The following is a 9,165-nucleotide window of genomic DNA, read 5'->3' as shown; positions in this document are numbered from 1 at the left end:
GTGTTGAGGCTAAAGATCGTGGTCAGAAATCCTGGCTTGGATCAAGGCATAGCAGAGGAGGTGGTGAAGAATATTTGGATTCTGGATATATTCTTAAGGAAGAATCTATTTACAATTGCTTTTATAAATAAAATTGTTTTTATTTTTAATTGATTTTTAGAGATAAATAAAAAAGGTAAGGAGAGCCCTGGCTGGTGTAGCTCAGTGGATTGAGCATGGGCCTGAGAACCACACGATCGCGGTTCGATTCCCAGTCAGGGCACATGCCTGGGTTGTGGGCCAGTTCCCAGCAGGGGACTCAGGAGAGGCAATCCCACATTGATATTTCTCTCCTTCTCTCCTTTCTTTCCCCTCTAAAGATAAATAAATAAAAAATCTTTAAAAAAATGACATGACTCCAACATGACAACATAAAATTTTTAAAAAAAGTAAAGAGAGAAAAACATTAATTTGTCATTCCACCGAAATATGCACTCATTGGTGGCTTTTTTTTAAAAAAGATTTTATTTATTTATTTTTAGAGAGAGGGGACGAGAAAGAGAGGGAGAGAAATATCAATGTGTGGTTGCCTCTTTCATTCCCCTCACTGGGGATGTGGCCTGCAACCCAGGCATGTGCTGACTGGGAATCAAACAGGGCCACTGACCCTTTGGTTCATAGTCCATACTCAATCCACTGAGGTACACCAGCCAGGGCCATTGGTGGCTTTTTATGTGTGCCCTGACAAGGGATTGAAACTGCAACAATGGCATATTGTGGACACACTAACCAACTGAACTACTGGGCCTAGGGCTAGGCTTAATTTTTAAACCTTTATTTTCTGTGGAGAAATTGACATTTATTAAAAATGTCATTATTGCCCTGGCTGGTGTGGCTCAGTGGACTGAGTGCCGGCCTTCAAACCGAAAGGTTGCTGATTCCATTCCCTCGGGGCAAATGTATCGGTTGTTGGCTAGATCCCCAGTTGAAGGTATGTGAGAGGCAATAATCGTTTCTCTTGCACATTGATGTTTTCCTCTCTTTCTCCCTCCTTTCCTCTCTTTCTAAAAAATAAATAAATAAAATCTTTAAAAAATTAGAATTGTTATTATCATCAGCTCAATAATGTTTATTTAATGAAGTAATATTCAAAAACAGGTTGGCTCTGTACTGGGGGAAAGACAAGCAGACAATTAAGTATAATACATAGGATTCCAATATATTGTATGTATACCAGTGTGCTAGATATGTGAGTGACCTCATTTTTCTATTTTGCAAATGGAATAATTCTACAGAAAAACTTATTGTTTCCCCATTATTCACAGGAGAGGATTTATTACCAGTCACTCAAAGTGAGAACCTCTAATTGACATTTTATTTGCAGAAAATATAATTTGGGTCCTTTGCTAGTATTATAATTTAAAGGGATGTTTTCTCAAAACAATCATGTGCCCTGACTGGGAATCAAACCGCGATCATGTGGTTCGCAGGCCGGCGCTCAATCCACTGAGCTACACCAGCCAGGGCGTACAGTGGATTATGATGTACACTTTTATGTAGTAAGTACACTTTTATGAGGCTGATATACAAAATCCATAACCCTACAAAACACTTTAACTTATTATATTAATTTTCACTCCGAATTAATTTGGCTCTTTCTTAGTAGGTATTTGCACCTGATTTAGGCACATGTTCTGAAACTGGAAGCTGAATCTCATGTATGAGAAATACACCAGTACATACAAGAAGCAAGAACTAAATTTTTAAGAGCCCTGGCTGGTGTAGCTCAGTGGATTGAGTGTGGGCCTGTGAACCAAAGGATCGCGATTCCCAGTCAGGGCACATGCCTGGGTTGCAGGCCAGTTCCCAGCAGGGGATGCATGAGAGGCAATCATACATTGATATTTCTCTCCCTCTCTCCTTCCCTTCCCCTCTAAAGATAAATAAAAATCTTTTAAAAAATTTAAAAAAGGATTAGAGAGCCCCATTACGCAAAGATATCTCGAATATCATTACGTATACGACTAGTGCATGGGTGGGAATGGCTTGGGTTATCCATGCACTCGCACAGCCTAGGGCAGTCCCTAACATCACCGGCTTCACAATGGTGTTTCCACTGGTGCAGCAGCAACTTGAGTGGGCCTCCGTGGCTCAATCTATCCTTAACAGTTGACAACAGGTCCTAGAAAGCACAAGTCACAACTGGTACTTCCTATACTGTTTGAAAAAAGATGTGCAGCAAGGAAGTTTAGATTGTCTCGTACGTTGAATGGGAAGAGGAAGAACTAGACAGCGAATCAGGGTGCAGAGAGTTCGGCTGCTCAGGGGACACCCTAAGCGACGGCCTCAAAGTATAGGCGTAATGCGGCCCCGGCACGCTGACCCAAGGGCCCTGCGAAAAGCGATAGTCCTTTATCCACTCCACAGAGGCCAACTTATGACCGTGTCCAGCACTCGAGTACAAACAGCACAGTGAGGAGTCCACCAGAAACTCGCTGGTTAAAAGTACCCCGGCGGGTGGCGCTGATATCCGAAAGCAGGAAGCGATGCTGTGACCACGCTGCAGTAAGCCGAACCCTCTACTTTGCCGCTTTCGCAACCCTCGGAGCCAGGTTGCCCACCAAGGGAGCCTCTGGGACCGAGCGCTGGGTTACAAGCAAGTGTCCACCAAAAGGTAATTATTACCCTGCGCCCGCCACGACCCCGGCGACCGCGGGTCGACCCTGGGCCGGAAGTGACGCAAACACGGCGAGCACTTCCGGAGTTGCGGGGAACGCTCAGGCGGAGGAAGTAGAGCGGGCCCTGACCGGCGTCGGCCGCCGTCGCCGCTGCCGTCCCGCCAGGGTCCGTTCCCTCCGCTCCGGCCTGACCCAGTCCGGCCCGCCCGGACTCAGCGGCCGAGGGATCGCGGCCCCCGGTAAGTGTGAGGACAGAGTTGCGGCCTTGTTTACCCGGCGGGCCGGGGGAGGGGGGTGGGCTCTTAGCGCACCTCCCAAGCCTGGCCGGGGCTCCGCCTTCGTCGTCGCCCGGGAGGCCTCAGCGCCTCCGGCAGCCAGTACTTTATCTTAACTCTTGCCGCCGTCTGCAGAGGGGCGGCTGAACTATGTGGCCGAGGCGAGCGAGCAGGCGAGTGCTCGGCGTCTCCGTTTTTTTCTCCTCCTAACGCCTCAGCTCGCGGAGAGGTCAGAGGCCATCGCCTCTGACCGACTGGCGCCGGCACATCTGGGCCCTGCCCAACGGGCGCGCAGGGAAACGCGCCGCCTCCGGGGCTCCCCACTCGAGTCAGTGTTGGGAAGTCTCGCAGTGCGGCCCGCGCGGTTAGTTAACGTCCGCCTGTGAAGGGTCCCCCAGCGCGTGGGCTCCGTTCCTCACAGACATCTCGTCGCCCGGGAAGGCACCTGCGGCCCAGGAGCTGCGTCGCCGCCTCGCGGGACGCCGCTGTGCCCGCCGCGGGAGAGGCAGTGTTCCTGGAGGACTTCCACTCGCTGCCGATTGTTAGTTGCTCTGCCCCGTGGAACTTTCTGCCCCACTGGACGTATTCTTTACCTTTGCTGTTGAGCAGGGTAGCCACTAGCATCTGACTTGTTGCCACTGCGACTCAAAAGCCAAATTTTAAATTTTATTTAATTTTTAAGTTAGAATTGAAAAAACACATGTGGCTAGCAGCTACTGCATTTGACGGTTTAGACATAGTGTGAGTTTTTGAAACTAAGTTGCTGGTTCATATAATATTTTTGTGTCAAGTAGTTTTCTTCGGAGATGTAGACTTTAAATGACTGTTCAGGGCTAAAAATTGTATCTGGAATAAACATCGCCAGACTCACCGAAAAAGTTCTGTTCAACATCTGCGGAAATTAAAGTGCTGTCATTAGTTCTGTTAATGAGGCAGTGACATACTGGCCCCTTTGAGCGGTGTCAGCACTCTTTCAAGTAGAATAGTAAAAGATTAAAAGTTAAATGTTTATTTAAATGTGAACCTAGAACACCCGGTAAGTTCTAAATGGTGTTCAGTTTTTTCAGGTTCCCTTGTAGGAGGAGAACCTGAAGTTTTCCTCTGCCTCTTGAGTATTTAGTTGGTGAGCATCCTGAGCAACCTGTAAGCCCAAAAATTCTGGAGAGGAATCCAGAGAAAGGGAAAGGCGTGCTCTTTTGTTGTGATTCTGGAGGTAACTGTGGATAGTATTAGGCTCCCCGGAAGGGTGATGGAGAGTTATGAATCACCAAAGGCCATGAATCTGGTGGGTGGATGTCACTGGTGTCTTCTGGTTACCAGCAGTGTGGACGAGTTACTTAACTTTTTTGAACTTGAGCTTCCTCATCTGTGAGAAGTAGGTGACAGCCACTTTGTAGGGTTGTGAAGATTTGCTGAGAATGACTCGGACCTGAAATTGGCTCTCATTACGATAGAGCTATTTATTGGTAGTGATACTTTGTGGATAGGAGCAATATTCACAGAATTTGTTTGCCCGGTACACAGTATCTTACATAAAAATACAAGTAAAAGAAAAAAGATTATTTAAAAAATTGGTTGTTCCTCCATTATTTTGAAAATAATGTGTCACAGTTATTGTTTGGACTGATTTTCATTTAGGTTATAATTTGCTTGTCTTATGTTTAGAAGTTGTAAGCTCTGGTTTTCCAAGAAATCCTAAAGGATTAAGAAATAGCTAATTGAGCCCTGGCTGGTGTAGCTCAGTGGATTGAGCGCGGGCCTGCAAACCACACGATCGCAGTTCGATTCCCAGTCAGGGCACATGCCTGGGTTGCAGGCCAGTTCCCAGCAGGGGACTCATGAAAGGCAACCATACATTGATATTTCTCTCCTTCTCTCCTTCCCTTCCCCTCTAAAGATAAATAAATAAAATCTTAAAAAAAGGAAATAGCTAATTGAATAAGTAGCTAATTGAATAAGCAAGTAGTACTTGCTTAGTCTTGGATGGTAGGATCTGGATCTCTGACAGTTGAGCCTTGAACATGTCGGAAAAGAGGTGGGAAATGGGTGTTAGTATTGCCTAGTGTCATCCTCTAGGGAACATTTTTTATTTGAAAATATTTTTTTGTGTGACTAAAGTGAGATCTGAAATATTGGCAGTATTCAGTAAGTGTTAGATGATCACAGTGGAAGTGAATTTATAGTAAAAATCCAGTTTTAAGTCGGTTGCAATTTATTTTGGCAACATTTAGGATTGTACAACAGGTTGGCTTTTAAATTGAGGGAGGGAATTGGGTACATTTCCATCATCAGTACCCCAAGTTAGATTATTGCCAGCTCTTTACTTGGAATACTTTTTTTTAAAGAGGGCCACATAGTTTGTCAATATAATTATGAGAAATGGATTTCTGTGGGACATACAAGAAAATACAGTTGACCCTTGAACAATATGAGGATTAGAGGTTTGCCCCTTGCACAGTGTATAACTTTTTAAAATTGATTTTCAGAGGGAGAGAGAAACCTTGATTTGTTGTTTCACTCTTGTTAATTCATTGGTTGCTTCTCGTATGTGCCCTGACTGGCCATTGAACCTGCAACCTTGGCATATCTGGATGATGCTCTAACTAACTGGGCTACCCAGCCAGGGCTGTGTATAACTTTTAAGTTCTTAAATACTTCATAGTGTACTATCGACCAATGACATAAATGCTAATGAACACATTTTGTATTTACACGTATTATATGTTATATTGTTACAATAAGGTAAGCTAGAGAAAATAAAATGTTAAGAAAATTATAAAGAAGAGAAATATATAGTATTGATTGAAAAAATTCACATATAAGTGGACTCATGCAGTTCAAGCCTATATCAGTTGTAATTTCATAGTTATTCTGGTCCCTTTTTGCTCGTCTTTTTTTTGTTTTGTTTATTCTTTTTTTTTTTTTTTTAATCTTTAGAGGGGAAGGAGAGAGGGAGAGAAACATCAATGTATGGTTGCCTTTTGTGCGTCCCCTGCTGGTAGTTAGCCTGCAAGGAACCGGCCTGCAACCCAGGCATGTGCCCTGACTGGGAATCGAGCCGCGATCATCTGGTTCGCAGGCCCACGCTCAATCCACTGAGCTACGCCAGCCAGGGCAGTTTTGTTTATTCTTTATTTATTTTTTAAAAATATATTTTATTGATTATACCATTACAGTTGTTCTGTTCCCCCCTTCATTCCCCTCCACCCACACACTCCCTCCCCCACCATTCTCCCCCCCTTAGTTTATAACCACATGTCTCAAGTTCTTTAGATTCTGTATTTCCCCCACTATTCTCGCCCTCCCCCCTATCTATTTTATACCTACCATCTATGCTATTTTCTGTGCCTTCTCCCCCCTTCTCCTCTTCCCACCCCCCTGTTGCTAACCCTCCATGTGTTCTTCATTTCTGTGGTTCCACTCCTGATCTAGCTGTCCTCTTGGTTTGCTTTTGTTTTAGGTGTGGTTGTTAATAACTGTGTGTTTGCTGTCCTTTCACTGTTAATATTTTTCATCTTCTTTTTCTTAGATAAGTCCCTTTAGCATTTCATATAATAAGGGCTTGGTGATGATGAACTCCTTGGACTTGACCTTATCTGAGAAGCACTTCATCTGTCCTTCCATTCTAAATGAAAGTTTTGCTGGATAAAGCAATCTTGGCTGTAGGTCTTTGGATTTCATGACTTGGAATACTTCTTTCCAGCCCCTTCTTGCCTGTAAGGTCTCTTTTGAGAAATCCGCTGACAGTCTGATGGGTACTCCTTTGTAGGTGACTGTCCCCTTATCCCTTGCTGCTTCTAGGATTCTCTCCTTCATTTTAGTCTTGGCTAATGTAATTATGATGTGCCTTGGTGTGTTCCTTCTTGGGTCCAACTTCTTTGGGACTCTCTGAGCTTCCTGGATTTCCTGGAAGTCTATTTCCTTTGCCAGACTGGGGAAGTTCTCCTTTATTATTTGTTCAAATAAGTGTTCCACTCGTGGCTGTTTCTTTCCCCCTTCTGGTACCCCTATAATCCGGATGTTGGATCGTTTAAAGATGTCCTGGAGGTTCCTAAGCCTCTCCTCATTTTTTTTTTAAGATTTTATTTATTTATCTTTACAGGGTAAGGGAAGGAGAGAAGGAGAGAAATATCAATGTATGGTTGCCTCTCATGAGTCCCCTGCTGGGAACTGGCCTGCAACCTAGGCATGTGCCCTGACTGGGAATCGAACCGCGATCGTGTGGTTCGCAGGCTCACGCTCAATCCACTGAGCTACACCAGCCAGGGCTCCTCATTTTTTTGAATTCTCATTTCTTCATTCCTTTCTGGTCGGATGTTTCGTTCTTCCTTCTGGTCCATTCCATTGATTTGAGTCCCAGTTTCCTTTCCATCGCTATTGGTTTCCTGGACATCTCCCTTCATTTCAATTAGTTTAGCCTTCATATATTCCTCTAATTTGTGACTATAATCAACCAGTTCTGTGAGCATCCTGATAAACAGTGTCTTGAATTGTGCTTCTGAGAGGCTGGCAATTTCTCGGTCGCTGAGAGTTATCGGCTCTGGGACTTTGAGTTCTTCTTGCACCATCTTTTGGGCTGTTCGTGCCTGTTCCGTAGCAGGATTGGAGTCCTAAGGTGTTCACTAGAGCAGGGCAACTCAGTCGCTGGGTTGTGACGTTGTATGTGGGGGCAGGGTCAAAGAGGAACTATGGCGTCCCGTGTGCCGCCTGCCGCCTCGGCCCCCACTGGCGCCGCAGCCACCACCGTCACCGGGCCACTCGTTTCGTTCCACTGCACTCGAGTGTGCCACCGCCGTCAGCCCTCCACCACTGGGTTCGCCCCCTGGGGCCTGCGCGGTCCGTCTCACTGTGCGCGAATGTGCGACTGCAGTCAGTCTGCCCCGAACCCCGACAGGTTCCGGGCTGCCTGCTTGCCTAGGTCTGGGGATCTGTCTTGCCCAACCCTGCTCCACTGCTGGCTCCATCCCTCTTACCGTCCCCATTGAATGGTTTTTAGTTGTCGGACTTCTGAATAATTCAATTTTCTGGTCTTTGGGTGTGTCTTTGTTCTCCAAACCTTTGTTGTATTCAAACTTGGCTGTGGGAGAAGGCACAGTGTTTCCACCTATGCCTCCATCTTGGCGGAAGTCTTTGCTAATCTTTTTAATGTCTTTGCTTTTTAAAAAATAAATTTGCAAAAGTAGGGTACCAGTTTAAAAAATATAATTAGAATTTTCTCTTTTCATTTTAGATGGAAATCAAATGACAGAGTATTTGGGCGACATCTTTCTGAAAGATCTTCAAGGATTACAGGTATTTGTAATTTAAAATTTAACTTTTTTCTAAAGGAAAACTACCATAGTTAAGTTCAATTGTGAATTGGTGGTTCTACCATATACAACATCTTATTAAAAGTGAAATTGCAAATAGTACATTACTGTTCTCTAACATGATTTTTAAAAGTTGGGCATTTATAGTTAGCATCAAACCTAGATTCACTGAATTTATTTTAAATTTTATCATTAAAATGTGACTCTACAGTCCTTTGACTGGTTATATATTTAGTATATATGCATTTTTAATCTTTGGCTTAATTTTTTTTTAGAGATTATCTACTTCCAATAGACTTTAGCTTTGTATTTAATTGAGATTATTTTGGTGTAAATTATTTACATACCATTCAGTTTAAATGCTCTTGTATTTTAAGGTTGTTTGTTTTTAGATTTAGGTCACTATTTGATATTATTTCTTGGAAATGACCACTTGAAATAGTCCTTATGCGGAGAAGTTAATGGGTATTTGCCAAATTCTTTTGAGTTGAAGTTAGTACTTGTAATTATTTTGCTTTTTCAACTAGTATTCGTGCATTTATATGTGATTGAGTAATATTTTGAACTGTGAGGATTTCTTTTTCTTTTTTAATGTTTTATTTATTTGTTTTTAGAGAGAGGGTAAGGGAGGGAGAAAGAGAGGGAGAGAAATGTCAGTGTGTGGTTGCCTCTTCTGCAACCCCCACCAGGAACCCGGCATGCAACCCAGGCATGTGCTTTGAACTAGGAATTGAACTGGCAATCTTTTGGTTTGCAGGCCAGTGCTCAATCCACTGAGCCACACCAGCCAGGGCAACTGTGAAGATTTTTCAGTAGCTGTTTTCATTTGATCTTTTCACCCTAAATAGATTCTGGTTTTCCCTAGCTTTGATCATGCTAAGACAAAGAATATCTGTAGTTTTCCTTCATTATTAGGTCAGTTTC

At 43.8% G+C, this 9,165-nt stretch overlaps 1 protein-coding gene across 7 annotated transcripts in view; it reads left to right on the top strand.

Annotated features, from left to right (window-relative positions):
• Positions 1–2,734: 2,734 nt before the first annotated feature.
• Positions 2,735–9,165, top strand: part of ARIH2 (ariadne RBR E3 ubiquitin protein ligase 2) — a 49,513-nt gene continuing 43,082 nt past the window's right edge. The window contains exons 1-3 of one of the 7 annotated variants that reach the window (XM_037049781.1): positions 2,738–2,896; positions 4,000–4,118; positions 8,163–8,224. In XM_037049781.1, coding sequence (XP_036905676.1) covers positions 8,174–8,224 — 51 coding nt within the window. In that variant the 5' untranslated portion in view covers positions 2,738–2,896; positions 4,000–4,118; positions 8,163–8,173. Of the gene's footprint in view, positions 2,897–3,999; positions 4,146–8,162; positions 8,225–9,165 lie in introns of those variants that run through there. The other 6 variants (XM_037049780.1, XM_037049778.1, XM_037049775.1 and 3 more) reach the window with 6 other exon arrangements.

This window comes from Sturnira hondurensis, unplaced genomic scaffold, assembly GCF_014824575.4.
Source record: "Sturnira hondurensis isolate 20B ecotype Veracruz unplaced genomic scaffold, ASM1482457v3 Scaffold0006496, whole genome shotgun sequence".
In the NCBI taxonomy this organism is placed as follows: Eukaryota; Metazoa; Chordata; class Mammalia; order Chiroptera; family Phyllostomidae; genus Sturnira; species Sturnira hondurensis.
Note: the sequence above shows the minus strand (reverse complement) of the source record. Positions and strands in the feature narration are given on the sequence as shown.